Source organism: Corylus avellana, chromosome 3 (genome assembly GCF_965113065.1).
Source record: "Corylus avellana chromosome 3, dhCorAvel1.hap1.2, whole genome shotgun sequence".
Lineage (NCBI taxonomy): Eukaryota > Viridiplantae > Streptophyta > Magnoliopsida > Fagales > Betulaceae > Corylus > Corylus avellana.
Window position 1 is genome coordinate 4127000 of NC_142492.1, and position 19779 is coordinate 4146778.

Below are 19779 nucleotides of genomic sequence, written 5' to 3' on the forward strand. Positions count from 1 at the left end.
GTAATCTAAGAATTAGGATTTGTAGGTAATAATGTACTATAAAGGCATGGTTTGGACTTGTTATTATTCATTAATCAATAATATATATTTTAGTCAAGTTTATAGATTCCAGATCTCTTTGGATTAAGTATTTAATTCATATTCCTGCACCTTCCACTCCATCATATTGTTTACATATTTTAATTTCTTTTTGGGAGAAGGCATATTAAAGAGATTTTATGATGCCAGATTGGTGGACATAACAAAGTGGATAAAGTTTTCCTCCAACCCAATTTGGAGTTGAGGCCGATGGAGTTGTTTCCTTGTACGTATTTGAAACTATTTGGGCATTGCTTTCGTGTTGTTTGATTACTGGTCATGCAATTTTTTTGCTTCTATTAGGATTTTAGAATAGTCATTGTCCAAAAAAGAAAAAAGAAAAAGCGCTTTATGGTGTGTTTGACGTTGCGATTTTATAGATAAAGAGTGTAATTTTAAATAAAATTATAGAAAATAAACTGTTTCGGATTGTATTTTCAAAAAATTGCGATTTGAAAACTTAGAAATTTTGCATTTTCAAATCACAGGCAAATATGTGTTTTTTTGAAAATACATAATTTTAAAGGCTAAATTATAATTTTAAAATTCAAATTACAATTTTACCTAATACTTAACTGCGCTTTTAAAAATTACGTTGGCAAAAAAATTAGAGTAATGCTACAAGTCCATCTTGTGTCATTCCAAGAATGATGTGGCTCTTAAAATTACTATTGAGCTTATAATTTATCATTATTTAATTTTGATCAAATGATAATTTTAAGAGACACATCATTCTTAGAGAAATACAAGAGTAATATAAGAGGGACTTATAAAATTACTCAAAATTGTCTTGACTTTTTTGGTGTCGGAAAATCAGGGGTCAGGAAAAAGCAATAGCAATATTTTTTTAGCGGCACCAACTACTCCGTCTACTCTGTTCCAAAAATTTGACGTAGAGAATTAATTGATAAGAAAATAAATCAATTTAGTGAAATAAGGCCCAGCGTCGTGGCAACCACCGACAACCACCCAATTTAGCCCACAGCTGGAAACCGTATGATCTGGTGGTCCTCCACCATCAGCCCCCATCCGTGACAGTCTTCCGCCGTCTCCGATCATATTGCAACATATATAGTATATCCCTTTTGTATGTCAAGTAACATAGTTTTATGGCATTGAATAGTTTTGTACTTAAGTTTTGGGTCGAAAAATTAAATATTTTTCCAAGAAAACAAGTAAATATGCACATGCCCAAACATGGTGGACTCCAGAGAGACATGCTATTCTTATGTTCGGACGCCACCATGTAAAATCAGAATCAACTTTCTCTTTTAAGGCTGATTTTGATCACAATTCTTTGGAAGACTTTATATTGCATGATTTTCTAGAATTCTCGTAAGGGATAAGAGAGCCTCGTGAGTTGTGAGCTAAGCATTAGAGGTGAATAGATTAACCGTTTACCACCTATCGACTGCGATTGCCACCGAATTGTCACTGATTGACAACCAACTTCTAATGATCGGTAGGCGAAATAAAAATACGATTTTGACATTGGTTCGGTTCAGTAGGAAGTAGTAATTTTTTTTTTAACTAACTTAACCGATTTTTTAAGTGAATTTTATATATTTGGTAACTTATCTTATTGTGTTTGGTTGTCATTTTGGTCTACCTTCTATAAATTTACTTTTTTCTTTTCATTTATAAAACATATTTTTTACTGATTCAATAGTTATAAGGAAATTGATAAATTTTAACATAAAACTTGTAACAAACAATTAACCTATCACTTATTAACCAAAAAAGTTGAAACTATTCATTATTGGTATGAAGTCGATCAATTAATCAACTTAACCGACTTTTACGAATCAATAAGCAAAAATGTCTCCACCAACATTGACCGAACCAATACCCACCGGTACCCTACTAAGCACTACTGAGATTGAGCGTTCCAAACACCGGATTAGGTTCAAAAGAGAGATGTTTCGGCAAAGTAAAGTAATAATCGTGGTGATCCCTTTTCCCTTTCCCTCATCTGAATTTTTTCTTCTTTTTTTTTTTTTTTTTTTTTTTTAAAAAAAAAAAAAAGTAATGATCAGTGTTAGCAAATTGGGCCCATACGTACTTATCTTCTACTTGCACGTAGAAGGCGTACGTGGTGCCAGGTGTTTGGCTTCAGTTCTGTTGGTGGTTAGAGTCGTTAGACTTTAGATATACATATGCGCGCATATAGCACGATGCCACGCCCGCCCTCATGCGCCGTAAGGTCGTTGACGGGGTCCATCGGTCAACAAACGATCGAGACGTACGGTTTCAGCGTCGAAACCATAGCTGGAGTGGACAGGTGTGAGTGATCTATCGGCTCTTGGAAACAGAATGCTGAGTTGGCATATTGACAACAAGTGTTATAAGTCTTCTTAGAATTCTCCTAGAGTTCTTGTAAATGTGAAATGACTTTTAAAATCACCAATAAATTAAAAATTAATAAATTATATCTCAAATTTAACGATAATTTTAGAAGTCACATCACAATTAAGATGACTTTAAAATAGCTTTTATTAGGATTACTTTATGAGAACCCTAAAAAAAACTTAATAGGGAAGAAACAAAAACCTTCTCCAACAAGGATTAGGAAGGCCTTTCTAGATTCGAAAATCGAAATCTTACGTTTATATATATATATATATATACACCGAACTTTACTTCTCCTGTTCTCCAGTACCCCACCAAACATTATCAATATCGAACATCATGTCCTCGTCGAAGAAGAGCAGAATTGTGAAGTTGAAGTCCTCGGACGACAAAACATTCGAGGTGGAAGAGGCGGTGGCGGTGCAGTTTGAAACCATCAAGAGCATGATCGATTACGCGTGCGCTAATGACTGCACCATTCCGTTGCCGAATGTGAACGCCAAGACCCTAGCCATGGTCGTAGAGTGGTGCAAGAAGCACGCCGACAAGCACGATCAATTAATGGAAGTTGACGTTGATGAGGCGCCGGCGGCCGTTCTCTACGATCTTCTCGTGGCTGCAACCTATCTCCGTGTCGAGGGTTTGATCCACCCAGTATCCCAGAGGATATCGAAGATGATGATCGATATTGGAAAGCAACCGGAGGAGGAGGAGGATTTACGCAAAATAATCAACATCAAAAGTGATTTTCCTCCGCAAGTAGAGGAAGAACTCCGCAAGCTAAGAAGAATGCTTGGGCCTTTGAGTGATGTCCTAGTCTTTTTTGTTTCCTCTGGGTTATTGCAATGACAAATCCATTAAGATTTAGTGTCAATATGTTTGTGTCAGAGTATACATATTCTGATATAAATTAATTGTCTTTTTTGTTGTTCTGATATATATTTGGCTTGTATAGTTTGATTTTATTTTGTAATTAATTTTTTTTATTAATTTTTAGATTGTATTTTCTATTTCAATTAGTCTTATTCAATTATATATACCTAAACATTTAGGGGTGGGTACGTAAAATATCTGATTGTCGTCTACTAACAGCCGGTCGGTAGTCGGAATAAAAAAAAATATTTTGACGTCGGTTTTATTCGGTAGGCGATAGAATTTTATTTAAAAATAAAATTCATGTTGGCGCATCAAAATAGGCTTGGCCTAATATAAAAGGTTCATGATTATCTGACTTAACCGAAATAGTCAAAATTTATTTTTGTTGGTTTGAAGTCGGTTAATTAACTTAACCGACTTTTTAGGTTCAGTAAGTGAAAATACTTCTATCATCACCGATTTAATCAATACCAACCCTATAATATGTTACAACACATGCATAGTTGTACATAGTTCAATTCAAGTTTTATATTCTCTAGTTTATTTTAACAATTACGAATTATAAATGTGTTGTGTCGAGGGATGGATTGTGAAGCTGTGTATTTTTAATCTCATATAGGTTGCAGATTAAGTTATTTTCAAGAAGTTTTTAATCGTGATTTTGATTAGCCTTTTGTGTTATAAACTTATAACATATATATTGGTAACACCTCCTTGATTAATACTATTATTAGGCAATTGAACCAATTAACACACATTCTTCATTCCGATATTTTTTGTTGTCCTATTCCAACCTCCTCACATTAGCAAAACTAATTACTGTGGATCTCGATCTCATATTATATAACCCGTTTGAAGGAACAATATAGGAAAAATTATACCTGCGTTCGGGAATTGATACCCAATTTACAATTATCTCGTCAAATTTTAAAAGTGATAAATTGATCATTTTAATTACTAAGCACTTTCAATATATTTCATCTAATAGCATTTTTCCGTTAACTTTTGTATGAAAAACACGACTTAATACTTCTACATCAAGTAAAAAATAAAAAAGAAAAATAAAAAAAGAATACCATAAATGCCAAAAGACTCAAAGATCCACAGTACTAGTAGTGACTCGTGAGTTTTCCACAAAGACCACAAGTATATACCCGCGGGCAGTTCGGTCATGGGCCTCTATTACAAATCCGATATCGGTCAATAAATACGTAAGACCGAAAAGATAAACATAGAAAAGAATATCAGGAAGAGGAAGAGGACACCCAACTTACGCATACAAACAAAGGATACTCGATTTGCTCCCCGCTACGCTCCGTGTGGGAGTCGGAACGATCCCGGTCAAATTGCTGCTACGAAAATGGCCGATGCCGTTAGAGTTGACAGAGATGCTATGCGGAAAGAGCACGTGACCGACCCTGACCGCCGCGACAAGATTAGCCGGATCCTCACGAGCATCGGCAAGTTCGCCGTTGACTCCGCCGTTCAGGAGTCTCTCAAAGCCGATACTGGTTGGTCCCTTCTCCAATATGTGAATTTTTGTGGGGGTTTTGTTTGTTTGGTCCTCAAATTTTGGCAACACATACAATTTTTATTGAGTTCCCCTGAATTGGGTATGAGTAGTTTGAATTTGGGCTGGCTTTGGCAGTTAATTGTGGCGTGTAATTAGTGTTAAAAATAGTTGTGATTTTAGAACTTTTAGTGGGTCTTTTTTATTTTGGCCGAGTCCTTGTAAAAGTGTGAAAATTTGAGCTCCAGCTTTTTAAGTGTTTCATCCTTTGCCCCATAAACTTGTTTAGAGATGCATATTATTTGCTGTTTACCCTAAAAGCTTAAGAAGACAGGAAATGGTGAACTTAATTATTTACTTTAATATTATTCAATTATAATTTATGTTAATAATTCTATGAATTCTTTGTATTAACCCCTTCTTTGGCATACATACCTTGTCTCGAAAACAATATAGGATGAGGCTGGGAGGAAAATATGACAAATGTTTCCGAAAATTGTAAGATTGTTTACAGAGTGTAAGGTTTATGTGGTGAAACCCAATCAGCTGGAATGAGTTTTTGTTGAGCTTGAGTAGATGTTATTTCTTTTTTGGTCTAATACATCTTCTTAGCATGGGTTTGTGGGATCACCTTTAGAGAGTATATAATGGAGACCAACATCTGTTGATTAAAGAACAGATAGTCATCTTTCATTCACTGCATTTTTAGTTTTTAACATTAGTAAGGACATAAATTTGTTAGAATATTAATTAAATGAGCAAAGGTCCTGAGTTTGAACTTCGTCTTCATCAATTCACCTTCATTTCGGTTAAATATTTCACATGTTGGGTCTCGGGTTCCAATTATTTCAAGATAGTTTGAGTCCACACGTGAGGAGAAGTGTTAGAATGTTAAGTAAATGATTAAATCAATCATTTTTTATAAACTTAAGTTTTTGAGATAAATGGTAATTTAACAAAATTGACATATGCCATTACTTCTGTTTCCCATTTTTCAAATTATCTCTTCTCACATTAAAGAATTGCAGGTAGGAAGAAAGTGCATAAGATTGTGGAGGAAGGATTCATGCATCAATGCCCTACGCCCTGTTTAAATGACAAGAAGAAACCGGAAGATCTTAAACTAGCAATGGAGGAGCTGCAAGGAAAGGAGTTAATTCAGGAAGACATGAATAAAGTAGAGCAAGGAAATAAGATATCAGCCAAGTCTGTCAATGGATCAGAGGATCCAGAGCCTCTGAAGAAGCTTCCAAATGAAGACAACAAGGAATCAGATCTTCTGAAAACGGATAAGAAAAGAGTTTTTCTTCGTTCCCGGCTATAAATTAATGGGGTTGAGTTTGGTGTCCTTGATGCCTCACATATCATGTGACTGACATCAAAATAGCATGTTGAGGATTTGTATATGGATTCTATGTCTATCATGCGCTCGTTTTTCTACCCCAATGTCATCTGTATGTAGAAGTCTGAAAAACTATAGTATATGTTCTTTTTTTGCACATAATTTCCACCACGATTTCTCCTTATTATATGCGATGGGATTTGAATTTATAGCATCTACTTCATAATCAGAAGGGCTGACTGAAAAAGGAAATTCCAAATTTCATTTTATTGAAAGGTTTAAGATTTTATTATTCTTTGGGGCCTGGAGGATTGACAATGGCCTAAGGCTTTATGGATGTTTGATGTAAAATCTTTCTATAACGTCCGTGTACCTCAAGAGAGTGCCTATTTTCCTTGGAAGAGTATTTGGTTTCATTAAGGGTGGTGTTTTGTTTTTTGGTCTTTTTGCGCTAAGACAATTGTCCTTAAAAGATCTAACTATGAATAACCTTAAAAAATAGTGTCGTTGTGGTTCATTGATGTTGTATGCATGTGTAAAAGGAGTGGAAAGAGTATGAATTATCTTCTTTTTCATTGGAGACTGCAGATGCTTGGTCGAGTGCTAACTATCTTTAGTAGTTCCGGGTTATGCCTAGAAGAGAAGTTTGACCTTTTCGCTTGTTGGAGTCTCAGAGTACAGGACGTTGTCGTTTGAAGATGCTACAACCCATAAAAGAGATTCCATAAAAAGTTGAGGGCAATCTCAGTCTTTTGACTATTACACACTCGCCATTTCTTTCAACTTCCACGCACAAACACCTACACACACTGAAACTCGCGCTTATTTCTTTCACCTTCCACGTACAAACTCTCTCTCTCTCTCTCTCTCTCGGAGTGTTCAAGAGCACCGAACATCTATGGCAGTGTGGACAGCCGCGGCTCGCCAAGCCGCCAATCTCTCTCGGCTCTCCTCCCCGAAAACAGCTTCCACCGCTCAAGCCGCTTCCCTTATCCATCGGCGTGGTCTCGCCGGAGGAGGCGGTACAATGACCTGCCTTTTCTTTCTTTCTTTCTTGCTTTCTTTATGCCATGTTTGGTTGCTGACAAAAATTCAGGAAAATAAAAGAAAGTAACTTTTTTTTTTTAGTATAAGTTCATAATTTATGTATTTCATTTGTGTTATGCGTTATGTTTCGTTGCTCTGGTTGTTTGTTTGAGGATTTTCATTTGGGCTTTCTGAGTTATTGAATTTGATGCATATGGGTATTCAACTATCAGATTGCCTGGTGTAAAAAGGTAGAATTAATTTGTTTTTATTTTTTGTTATATTCTTGGCAATATTTACTTTGGGCATAGTTGCATATCATCATGGAACTCCAAAGGTGAATTTTTGGCAGGATCCAATGCACCCATCTAGATGGAAAAAAGAACAAGTAAATCCTTTTGATTTTTTTTTTTTTTTTGGCAGAGGCTTTATCTTAATATGAGACTGATATTGGACCATTGATATCAAAAATTATGGATTACTTGTTCATGGTGCTGTAGAAATGTCTCATATCTTATGTATGACACTAGACACTTAATTGTGCTTCTTTGGAAAAGAAAACGCAATAAGAAATAATGCCATTATATATTGTAATGGTTGGTTATATGACCCTCTCATATATTTTGACTTTTCTCAACTATATTGGGAAAGCCTTATGAGATAACTGAGAGCCACTTTGATGTCCTGGAACAAATTAGTGATGCTCAGGAGTCTAATGCATTTAGGGATGTAGTGAGGGAGGGAGCGATGGCCTAAATCCTTTTAGCCTCCAAGCAAAGAAAGCTGACTTTACGAATGTAATAATAATGCCATAATGGGTGTATGACTTTGAGTTTGTGATCAGGGGAGATTATGGTGTGAAGGGAAATATATTTAAACCATGAATTGAATTTTCCTAGGGAGGAGGAGGAAGCTAAATTAGATTAATGGATCATTTGAATATGCTTCAATAATTCATACATAGAACAAAGTTTGTGTTGTTTTGTCAAGTTGGTTGAAGAACTGCTTTTTGTCTTTTGCAGTTTGTGATTGTGTCTTTAACTGGATGTGGATTACTTTTCTATGGAGGTTACGAGTTCTTCATTAAAGGCAAAAACGACAAGAGGGAAGAGGTTCTTTGCTCTGTCTTTTGATTTATAATCTTTGTTTGTTGCTGATAAGTGGTATGATCTTGCTTATCAAATCATCCGTTCTCATCAAACTTTTGAGTTATGAAGCAATGAACGGAGCTATCCTAAATTTGTTACAGTGGTTTCTCATACTTTATTAGGCTAGTTTGGTGGCTTTTCTCAACTTCTTCATTTTGTCCGGGGATTTTCATGATTGAACTTTTAGTTTACCAGTAATACTAAATTTCCAGTCAGGCAAGAGAAATCGTTTATCTTCCTCGATGTTTTGTAGCATTCTAAGCCACCCATTTCAGGGTCTCCTTAGATTTCTGCACTGGGGTCAGGCACTCTCAAGTCTCAATTTGTTTTTTCTATGTTGATTTTATTTATCAATTGAGTGTTCCTAATACAACAGATCTCTGCCTAAAATTTCTATGCATTACATGTGTAGCCAGGACAATCTAGAGCTGAAAACCTGGCCATGTAAAAAGATTGCTGTTTAGGCAGAAGCAATCTCTAGTGGATAATTTTATGCTTTTTTCTTTTTTCTTTTTGTGCAGAAAGTTGGAGAACAATCAGGTCCATCACACTAGCTTTTCTGAGGGAGTTCTACCTGCAAATAAAATCTTCACTTGGCTTATGATATGTAGAATGAGGATGTTCGTCTTTGTGTTCTCTGGATGAGGATGTTTTTCTGTGTAATTATACCGCTAGTTTTCGCCTTCTTTGATTGTACATAAACTTCAAAATAATGCGTTGTGAATACTAGACCTTTATTTCGTTCTAAAACACCCCTTCTTATGTTCTAACTATCAGTGGGCAAAAGAAATTTTTAGATTTATTTATGCCTTCTCAAACCTTCATATCCATATAAAGGGGATTTGCTGTAGAACTTTGGAAGAGAATTGGCATAGCCACTCTGTTTGGTATTTGATGCCCATCCTGATCCACCTATGAAGCAAAAAGTTAATTAAAACCCACCTAAGTTTTTAGTGTGCAACTTCAAAACGTAAGTTATTTTATGAAAAACGTAATAAAATTGGTTTGACTTTTAAAATCGTAATTTGGCCTTTAAAATTATGTGTTTTTTAAAATGCACTTCATTGAATGCAATCTGAAAATAGATTTTTTTTAATAAAAATGTATTTTTTTTATAATTTGAATTAAAATTGCATTTTGGTCTGTAAATCAGTGCTAAATGCACTGTTCATTCTTAGACAATGAAGCCTAAAACTTCTGTGCATTGGCCTCTAAGAATTTGCCGCGGATGTTCAGCAAGGAAGGATAAAGGTTGACACAATAATAGACCATGGGTGAGAGAGAGAGAGAGAGGCTATCGAGGATAGGGTTAGGGTTCCATGGAAGCTTAGGTTAGGTTTGTCAGAACTCTTTAAGGGATCTAGATCCACTGAAATTCTTAAGAAAATTTCAGTTTTTAGAATTTCAGATCTAGGCCGTCTATTTTCCATCTAAAGGTCATTGTTCTATCACGTGTCCTACGTGACAGAACAATGACCATTTGATGAAAAATGAACGGCTTGAATTCGAAATTTCAGAAACTAAAATTCCCTAAAAATTTCAATAAATCCTGATCCACTGTTATAAGCGCTTGTTAGGCTTTCTTACTAATATCTAGGGATTTATCACCTACCGGATTATCCTTTGTACAATAAGCTTAAAATGACCACAACCAAGAAAATGCTCTTCTTTGCAACAAATGACTTGTAGCAGTTTTGTTTTTGTTTTTGTTTTTTGTTTTTTTTTTTCTCCTGAAAACAACTAGCATATATTTTACAGAACTACTTACAACACAGCTTTTTAACTGATTTTTCCAAGCGTGTATTTCAATGGGAGAACATTTTTCTGATGCAAGATATCAGCAGATTCCATGCACATTATCAAACAAGCTCAAAAAATACACAGGTACACAAGACCAAACTTTTTTCTTTTCCAACAAATGGTATACAAAAATATAATACAAGAGACATCACTGTCAAAACTTATATTACAGCTGCAATGCCACTTTCCTCTCTAGCAATACGGGTCCTGTTCATCAAGTGTGTCTCCAGTTCAGTATGATATATATACCACCTTCAGAGGCTCAGGCATTGAACTTCTGAGGGATGTATCTTGAAGGCACAAGGGAAAAATGTTCACTGGCTTAAAAAGAAAAATAATAAAGAAAAAAAAAAAATCATTTTTTAGACCAGACAAAAGCCTAGAATATATCGAGTGCTTTCACGAACGCTGCCTAGATTATCATCTTTAACTGCATACCAGGCTATAATGGTTGTGTAGTTTCAGTCTGCATCTTTTACTTCTGCTTCAACATCAACAACTGCCATAGAAGAATCTTTTCCTGGAAAAGGAGCAACAAGTTGAGGAATATAAATAACTTGTTTCAACAACAACTTGCAGGAGATAAAAAGGGATGGGGATGATTACAAATCAAGAACACAGGTTCCAATAACCATACAATGCAGGAATAAAGTATAACATATAGACTTGTACACATCACAGATATGACTTAAAGAGAAGGAAGCAACAAGTCTTGTGGAAACTACCTTTTTTGGAACGGGAAAAGTCATTGAAAGCCTGCCCAAATGTTGTCGATTGATTGGAGAACTTCACGGAGTCGCTTACAAATTCATTGCCCACCACTGAAATTTGAGGATGTCTTAAAACATTAGAGAAATACAGACATATATATTCTCTGAGTTATTAGAACAAAATTATGTAAGTCTATGCTACACATAATTAGATATTGGTAACATAAAACAGAAAATATATGTTATATTAAAAAAATAGATAAAAAATAACAACAGAGGATCCCAACTAAGTTTGTCAAAGCTGCAACTACGAACAAAAGGACGACTTTGAGATCAAACAGTACTTTGTCATCAACAATCACAGACCTCTATGAAAATAAAGCAAAAATATTAGTTTCTGTTGAAAAATAACATCATTACGAAAAATGTCAAAACAAATAGCCTCACAGAAAAATTCTAAAATAAAAAAGATTCCACTTGAAAACTCTATAGCGTTGCTAAAGATAAGAAGTTCAATGACTACAACTAAGGACTAACAAAGTGAATGCCATACTATAATTGCCCATGGTCTAACACAGGAACAAATTAATTGGAGAATCTTCATGAACTTCAATAACTAGATAACCAAATAGTTAGCATTACCAGAAAAAGGTTGGGTGCAGAAGGGGCACAGCTGCAAATCATCATTTAGAGAAGATCTGCAACAGATAACATTGTACAAGTCAGACAACTCATAATACAAAGTGATCTACAATAATAGAAAAACCATGTCTACACTAGTTAGATTGACATCATAAAAGGTCTCAATGGCTCTTACTTGAAAACTTGAAAATCATTTCCACAGTTTGGGCACTGCAAATACAACATATATAAAAGGGCAAAATCAATCAAAGAAGTCATGACACAGCAGAAGTGAGTAATTACTCCTTCACATTCTAAAAGTACCCATAGGAAGTACTAGATGACAAGTCAAGAACAGTTACCAAAATGTTAGAACATATAAATTTAAGTTTCTCATGTACTTTGCAAATAGGTCATTCTTCTAACACAATTTCCTGATATGGGAAAGAATGGTTTGAGCATCAAACATTTGGTTCATGCCAGCTCACATGCATGGTGAAACAAAATTAACTGACACTGCAGCCTGTCTACCCAGCAAGACCAGTCATTTAGTAAAGTCTATCATCTAGGAATCAGAAATCATGACCATCTCTGTTTGCCCCTGTTTTGTGCGGTTGTGTGCGTGGTGTAGTTGCTGGGCATGAAATTTGCAGGTTGTGGGTGGCATGTACTTGCTGGTGGAATTATCTGAGAAGATTTTCTGGTTATGCCACACTATAGAGCCTTTGAATAAACAGTCAAACCTCCACTTCTTTAGTGTCTATAATGAGTAGGAGCCCCCAGTGCAGTGTAAACTTGTATAGTCTATGACTCATGCCGATGAATTGCCACATAATGAATCAACTCCCTAACTTTAACACAAGTACTATACTATTAAACTACATTCTAATGTCAATGATAAATTTTCACAAAGCTCAACTATAGTTGCAAGAAATTATTAGTGATATCCTCAGTAATTGAACCAATGTTACAAGTTACAGGTTTATAAAGTAAAATATTGCATAATTGGAAGTCTAGGGTAAGAAGTTGAATTTGTCAGAAAATGCAATGAAGTAACAATCTTGAGTTACAATTTTAGTAAGCAAATATAAATGGTTTATACATCCCATAAATAGCGAGATGAAGAACCAAACATTTTCAATAAAAGCAGCAGCAAGAAGCCTTACAGTGCCTTGAATCATATCTCGTCCAGCCCACCAAAGAAAAGCACCCAACCCAACGATCGGTATAAGCACTGCAAAGAGCTGTAGTGAAAACGCATCAATCAATCAAATTGAACCACATATACCAATGTGCGCCTCACAACGTAATTATGCCATTACATACATATCAGCAGAGATTTTTTTTTTCTACAGAAAAATGAAATGTAAAAACCCCAGACCTTTGAAAGGCTTCCCAATATAAAGTCGCAGATAATAACATACTAACAAAAAGGGATCAAAAACAGGATATCTGTTGCCTAAGCAAACCAGTTTCGCTCAAATCCCAAATGTACATGAAAGTTTCTAATTTGTAGCAGAGAAATATAAGACCAGAAGCATCCATGACATAATTCCATGAGCTAGGTAGAGCACGAAGATTTATAATAATTCTCAAACAATTGCAAAAAGAACAGTAAATTGACCAAAGACCAGCAACAGAATCAGGATATAGAGCAAACCCCGACAATACAGGATGTAACACTAAAATGACCAAATGGAATTCTCAAGTACCTTCATAAATTAGTTGAATTAAACTTACACATACAAAAATAAGTGTGTGTGTGTGTAGAGAGAGAGAGAGAGAGAGAGAGGGGGGGGGGGGGTGTGGGGGGGAAAGCAATACCCAAATGGAAACAATTGCATCCAGAAGCCAACCAAGCTGCCCAGTCATTGAAAGATATGTCAACCCAATAGCCAGAGCAAGATTTCCCAGAATTCTAGCAGTGGCACCATCATCTCTCCCACCACCTCCACCATTAAAACCAAACCCCTGATTAAATTTCACCAAAACCACCCTTCTCTTCTTCTTCCACCTCTCCTCCTCCAATAAAATCACACCCTCACGCCTACTCCCACCCAAGAAAGACCACCTCTCCCCAAAAGCCCTCACTTTGAACCCGTTGTGATGAAAAGAAGTTAACTTTGTTCTTGGTAGGGAGTAAATGCTAGTGGGTTTTTTGTATTTCTTATGACCCTGCAAAGATTCAAGCTTAAAGGCTGAGATGTTAACAAAGTTTTGCAGAAGTGAAGTCATGGCAAATATGAAAGCTGCACAAATCTATAACACTAGTTTTGGATAGTCTACTGGGGATTTCATGGTGGCTTAATCAAACAACAACAGATTATTATTATTATTATTATTATCTTGGGTTGTCTTTATAGTTTCCAACTTTTTAGTCTCACTTTCTCTCTCGAGATATGCATTGGTATTATCCTCTGGGATAGGTACCACGTGTGAGTGAAGTGAACACTGATTTTGGACCATTTGTTGGCTCTCTTTTAAACTAGCATAACACCTGCAAATTTTATTTTATTTTTAAATATAAAATCAGTTTACGTGATTTTTATGATAATTTTTTTTTTTTTAAAAAAAAAAACTTAATAGAGTAATAATGGATTTGATTAGTCTTTTTGGTGGGTATCCTTAATTCTGTAAAAATACGTTTACTTGGGGGTTTATTTTATATTTACCCTAAAAACAATATATCACTAAAAAACGTTTCCTATATATAGCCTTAACAATTATTATGCACTTAATCTATTATTTCGCTTATCATATTGTAAATTATTTCATCATACCGTTAATCTAGTAATATTATATTTTGTTTCACTGCTATTAGAAAGCTCTAAATGTTAAAAAAAAAAAAAAAAAAAAAAGACTTATTCATGATATGCCAAAGAAATATAAAATAAAATGGTCGTTTGATAGGTGAAGGAAAAAGTGTGGGTAAAAAAAAAAAAAAAACATCTATTCAGATTTATGATAGGATAAATAAATAAATAAAATTGTTGGTACACAAAGGAAAAGAAAATTGTCTGTTAAGATTTATGTCTTCACGTATGATAAAAGTTCAATCATTCCCTAATAAAAAGAAGGGTTAAATATTATTTCAATATTTGTAGTTTGTACTAAAATTAAATAATTAATTGAGTTTTTAAAAATATCACAAATGATACTTATGGTAAGCAAATAAATCCACTTAATCGTATCAAAAAAAAAAAAAAACCCACTTAATACCTCTATCAAGATTAACGGAACACCACGTCACTTTTACACGTGGGCACCACGTGGCGTGGTACCTGAGTTTTTGGGTGCCACGTCATTTTTGTAAAAAAAAATCCAAAAAAAAAAGAAAAAGAAAAGAAGACGTATGCTGGGTGGCCGAACGACTCCCAGGCCAAAAAGGGTGGTCGGCCACCCCAGCGTGTCTTTTTTTTTTTTTTTGGATTTAAAAAAAAAAAAAGACGTGGTACCGAAAAACTCAGGTACCATACCACATGACATCCACATGTAAAGATGACGTGGTGTTCTGTTAAAAAACTTAACGGAATCTTGACAGAGGTACCAAATAGGTTTATTAGCTTACCACAAGTACTATTTGTGATATTTTTAAAAACCTAGATAGCTATTTAATTTTGCTGCAAATCACATGTACTAAAATAGTATTTAACCCTAAAAAGAAATGGAAGAACATTGCTTGATACCTAAATGGACAAAATAAAAAAGAAGTTAAAATATGTATATTCAAAATCAGGTGTAAACAAGAAAAAAATAAATAAATCACTGTATTGATTTGTGTCTAGGCTGATTTTTCTCAGGCTATGTGGCATGATCCTAAAGGCTAACTCAAACTGAATCAAGATTTTTTTTTTTTTTCGCTAAATTCATTAAAAAGAGCTCATAAGATCTCATTCAACAATCGTCATATTTTTATTGGGCTTGATGCCCACAGGGGAATGCAGGCCAAAGACGGGCTCCAACCCATGAGTCATCTTAAGTCAAAACAGCACCAATGCAGGTGCAAATATGATAACATAAAAAAAAGATTCACATGAATTGCATCAAGATAAAGATTTTTCGCAATAACCCACTTACGTAAGGCTTATTTAAAGTTTCCAACCCACATGATGAGTTGTTTGATGTAGAAAAAAGGAAAATTATGGTTTGAAAGGCATGGATGTGGTCAAACGAGCTCCATCACTAGACAGTGGTCATACGGTGTGTGGTTAGGAACAATGAATGGGTCATTCAAATTCTGACACAAAGGCGATATGCACCAAGTTAAATGGTTAGATCTCAGCTAAGATTTTATGATCACTATCTTAGATATTTCAATCATTATTACATATTGTGAGTGTAAATTACTTGAGCAAGCTTTCTTTATTAAAAGCAAAATTATTGTCTAAAAAGCAGGAGTCTTTTTCCCTCATTTTCTTTTGAAATGTTCACCCACGATTGCCTTTTGCCCAAGGTGAAAAGGTAATGTTTCATCATTCTTTTCCTCCTTTTCTTTTGAATTTCACTCTCCTATAAGAGAACAACACAACCCAACGTGAGAGGAACATAATACATTCACCATAGGACAAAAATCACAAAGGGGAGAAAATATCTTTATTTATTTATTTTATAAGTACATTGCAAGACAACAAACTACATGAAACAAACAGAAGGGGAGGATCCTTTCCACTAGCTAGGGGAGAAGAAAGGAAAGGGGTGGAGGAAAAGTGAATGTTGCCAGAGTAAGATCTTGCGAGGCCTAACGTGCCACTAAGTGGACACAAAATTTTACACTTCTATTAATATTCCTAACTTCCCAAGAGGAAGCAAAAGGAATAGCATCTGAGGAATCAAAGATAATGGGAGAGATCATGGAGAAAATATCTTACTCCTTCAAATTAGTTATGGAAACTTTATTTCCTTCTCCTTCCAAGTTAAAAATAGAGAGGGAACACATGTTAATCCAATTTGGTGCTTGCAATTTAGGACGACCCTCATGACTCATGAGTAAACAGTAAACACTTCAAACCGCACCATGGGAGATTGAAGCAGCAGGGTCCATTTATGTGGTAATTAGGTTCAAAAAATTGACCAAATTAGTAGTAGCAACAAAAGCATTATCAGATTGATTAAATACAGAGAGAAAACAGAAACTAGGGCAGAAAACCACATTTGCCTAAATCACATGAACATAATTACTCTATATCTAAATTTGTACAATTGATAGATATCAATTCAAGTTCTCCGTCTCACCCACGGACAAGGAATAAGGATCCACTTCATTTCAAATGAAATGAATAATATCTATTTTATAGTCGGAATTTAGAATTAGTACATTTAACGGTGTAAATGATTTCAATGATGGTAAGTTTTTTAAAATCACTCTTTCTTCTTGTTGAATTTCACAGCCAATATAGCATCATCTCTGTATGGTTCAACACTGTATGCATATAGCTGAAAAGCAGAAAAGAAAACCATCTCCACACACACCAATACATTTTGGAGGGCTTCCTCAATATGCTCGACATCTACCCAGATATGATGAGATTGGATTATTCCCAATGCTACAAGAATCTCAAGTACAACACCCTGCAAAATCCACCCAAGAAGCCGCTTGGTCAACAAATAAAATCATTTCTGTTCTCAAATAACACTTGTACACCATGTCAGCAACATTGCTCTCGTTCAACCAAGTACAAGTCCGCTTGTTTCCAACAAGCGGAGTCCAAATGATCAAAACAAACACATAAAAGATTTAACTATCAATTTTAATTAGGGAAAACTATATTTACCCCCTTCAAACTTACACCTAAATTGCAATATCCCCCAAAACTTTAAAAAATTGCAATTGACTTCCCAAGCTACTTAGCCATTTGACTTAGCCCCCCATCCATTAGAATTTTCTATTAAATCCGATAGAAAATGGGTAAAATATCCGTTATGCTCTATCATTTCTGTGGCAATACACTTATGCTCTTATATTGTGGTTCAAACGAGCAGTGCAGGGCTGCATTTGGTAGATACTATGAGTAAAAACTCAAATATATATCTGACCTTACCCAGGTTAACAAAATGGTTGTCAGACATTGGCTAGCTTACTCTGCTATTTGTAAAAGATAGTAAGCATTTGAATAGCTGGTGGATCCCTGGCATAACAACTGAACCAGCTGACTGATGTGCAATTAACTTCGAGTTCTTTAATCATAAAAGAAATGTTTAATACAGATAAAGAAACATACAAACTTCTATCTTACTGGTTAACACGAAAAGGTCATTAGCTGAGCTATCAGCAACTTTATCACAAAAAGGGGGAAACAATTACCCAATTAATGTCAATATCATAAGGGCATAGCAGAATTAGTGCCAAATATCATATATTCATTGGTTTCTAGATATTTGTTGGTTGCTCTGATTAGCCATCTATTGATGCCATCATGGATGCAACTTAAACATTCTAGTTTACAAATAGATAAGCATTTTTTTTTATGACGGTTAGTGACTCACCTGAAAAGAATGGTGAACTCCCTTCCTTTGATTTCATCAGGCACTATGTTTTTGCTTATGGATATGTTCAAGTAGCTGTACATCAAAGCCAAGAACTTAGCTATCATCTGCATGTAACAAAATGAGAAACTTAGCAGCAATGCATTGAATCACTAATACCAACAAGTATTCAGTTCCTATGTCACCCACAAAGGAATAACTTCAATTTTCACCGTATATCAAAAATCTTACCAGAGCCTCGTAACATTCCTTAATCTGAGTCCAAGAACATAAAGAATGCCTTGCTCCCCTGAAAATCTAGCAAACCAACAAAGGAGTCAATAGCATATATGGGGGCCATAAGTGTGATAATTATGATGGCTTTCTTCTTCCAACAGAACATATGTTCTGAGATAAGCATAAGCTGTACGGCAAAATGCATGGTAAGCATCACACAGATGGTGGATCCGAGCAGGGTGAGTTGTCCAGGATTCATTGTAATTATATATGTCGTTAACCACAGAGGCAATATAGAAATAGGATCTGCAGAAGGAACCCAAAGGTAGTTTAGGGTATATGAGCTACATTGAATCCAATACTCTAATAAGACAAAGTCTACAAATCTAATATCATGTATAACAGTATAAGCCTTTAGAGAACAGCAAATTTTACTCATCAAAATGGATTATAATAAAGATAAACGAAGCATTAGCAAAGAGGATATGCCGATTCTTCATGCTGACAAAGCATCCTAAAAATTCCAGCTAAAAAGTTTCATTAATCACACAGTTAGCTGGTGACTGATAATGGTTTCATTATTTAATTTACAAAACTCATTGGTGTATATTCTTCACACAATCATCTTGATCAACAATCTTCTAGCAATTAAGGGCATACAACATGATAGAACACCATCCTAATACATAAATACATTCCTAAAGATTCTCCCTTGATCTTTACAACCAGATTCTAAGTACACTCACTTTCCATTAATTATTGCTCCAAATAAAAGATCGAAACGGAGTTCAGTGAACCCTTTAATTCACACATTGACTAATGGATACAGAGGAAACTTTATTAGCTTATTTTATCAACAATTTAAAGCAACAGCCAATACGAATAGCAGGAATTTAGCAAAAATCAGTCACTCTTATCGAGTGAGATACTTCATATACAGTCACAATTTTATTTTTTATTTTTTATTTTTTATTTTTTATATCTAATTATGGCAACAATGTAAGGTCATTAGTCAACAACTGAGCTTCAATGCAACTATATTTATGATATATAATTGTCCTTGTCACATTTTACTTGAAAAATCCTAACAAAAGTCATAATCTTCATACATTCAGTTCCATTACTTTCTCTCCGTTTTCTCAGCAACCAAACAGAAAACTAGGAAACAAAGCTTACCGAGAGAAGAAGAAGAAAAAACAATCAATATATTGAATTGCAAAAAAAAAAAAAAAGAATCAAAATTTTCATACAAAATCAAGATTGACATAATACTAGGAATCAAGCTGTGCACAATACTCTTTCAGTTTTATCCTTACAGAGGTTGGACTAATGCTTTGTCTGGTTGCTTGGAAACAGGAAGGATTTGAGTAAGAACCAAAGTTTTACTTTTTCTTTTCCTGCGGTTTCTTAGTAAACAAACAGAGCAAAGAATCGAAGGAAAAGATCACTTAACGCAGGTTTCTTGTCTGAAATAAGTACTTTGCGAGACGACAATGCTGAATTGGATGATGAGAAAGATTTGTAGTGGTCGCTTTCTCTTGGGAACCTTTTTGGCTTTTTGCATTTGATTTCGTCGTAATCGGCGCAGTCGTCGAAATGGTAGAATTCGACGGTTGAAGA

General features: G+C 35.0%; 3 protein-coding genes and 2 pseudogenes across 7 annotated transcripts; 3 read left to right on the forward strand and 2 right to left on the reverse strand.

Annotated features, from left to right (window-relative positions):
* The first annotated feature begins 2745 nt into the window (after window positions 1–2745).
* Window positions 2746–3236, forward strand: LOC132174500 (SKP1-like protein 1 pseudogene; annotated as a pseudogene).
* Window positions 3237–4525: 1289 nt separating this feature from the next.
* LOC148586704 (uncharacterized) lies at window positions 4526–6362 on the forward strand. Its single transcript, XM_059588939.2, has 2 exons — window positions 4526–4814; window positions 5842–6362. Exons 1-2 carry the CDS (start codon window positions 4664–4666, stop codon window positions 6135–6137), a joined length of 447 nt encoding a protein of 148 aa, XP_059444922.2. The 5' UTR covers window positions 4526–4663; the 3' UTR covers window positions 6138–6362.
* A 93-nt stretch (window positions 6363–6455) lies between these two features.
* Window positions 6456–9102, forward strand: LOC132176670 (uncharacterized). The gene is made up of 4 exons (XM_059588940.2): window positions 6456–7177; window positions 7493–7569; window positions 8204–8293; window positions 8851–9102. Exons 1-4 carry the CDS (start codon window positions 7054–7056, stop codon window positions 8881–8883), a joined length of 324 nt encoding a protein of 107 aa, XP_059444923.2. The 5' UTR covers window positions 6456–7053; the 3' UTR covers window positions 8884–9102.
* A 1104-nt stretch (window positions 9103–10206) lies between these two features.
* On the reverse strand, window positions 10207–13773 carry LOC132176707 (uncharacterized). Of its 4 annotated transcripts, none has more exons than XM_059588990.2 (7): window positions 13285–13773; window positions 12627–12704; window positions 11657–11691; window positions 11482–11537; window positions 10855–10950; window positions 10568–10649; window positions 10207–10419 (listed from the first exon to the last, which is right to left on the reverse strand). In XM_059588990.2, the coding sequence occupies exons 1-6, from the start codon at window positions 13693–13695 to the stop codon at window positions 10591–10593; spliced, it is 735 nt and encodes a 244-aa protein (XP_059444973.2). In that variant the 5' UTR covers window positions 13696–13773; the 3' UTR covers window positions 10207–10419; window positions 10568–10590. The 4 variants fall into 4 exon arrangements, with proteins under 4 accessions (XP_059444973.2, XP_059444971.2, XP_059444972.2 ...); XM_059588988.2 differs by having other exon boundaries at window positions 10207–10446; XM_059588989.2 differs by having other exon boundaries at window positions 10207–10450.
* Window positions 13774–16922: 3149 nt separating this feature from the next.
* LOC132175940 (uncharacterized) lies at window positions 16923–19706 on the reverse strand (annotated as a pseudogene). The gene is made up of 4 exons (XR_015911754.1): window positions 19456–19706; window positions 18175–18465; window positions 17944–18050; window positions 16923–17028 (listed from the first exon to the last, which is right to left on the reverse strand). The product of XR_015911754.1 is annotated as an uncharacterized LOC132175940 (transcript).
* Window positions 19707–19779: the final 73 nt, after the last annotated feature.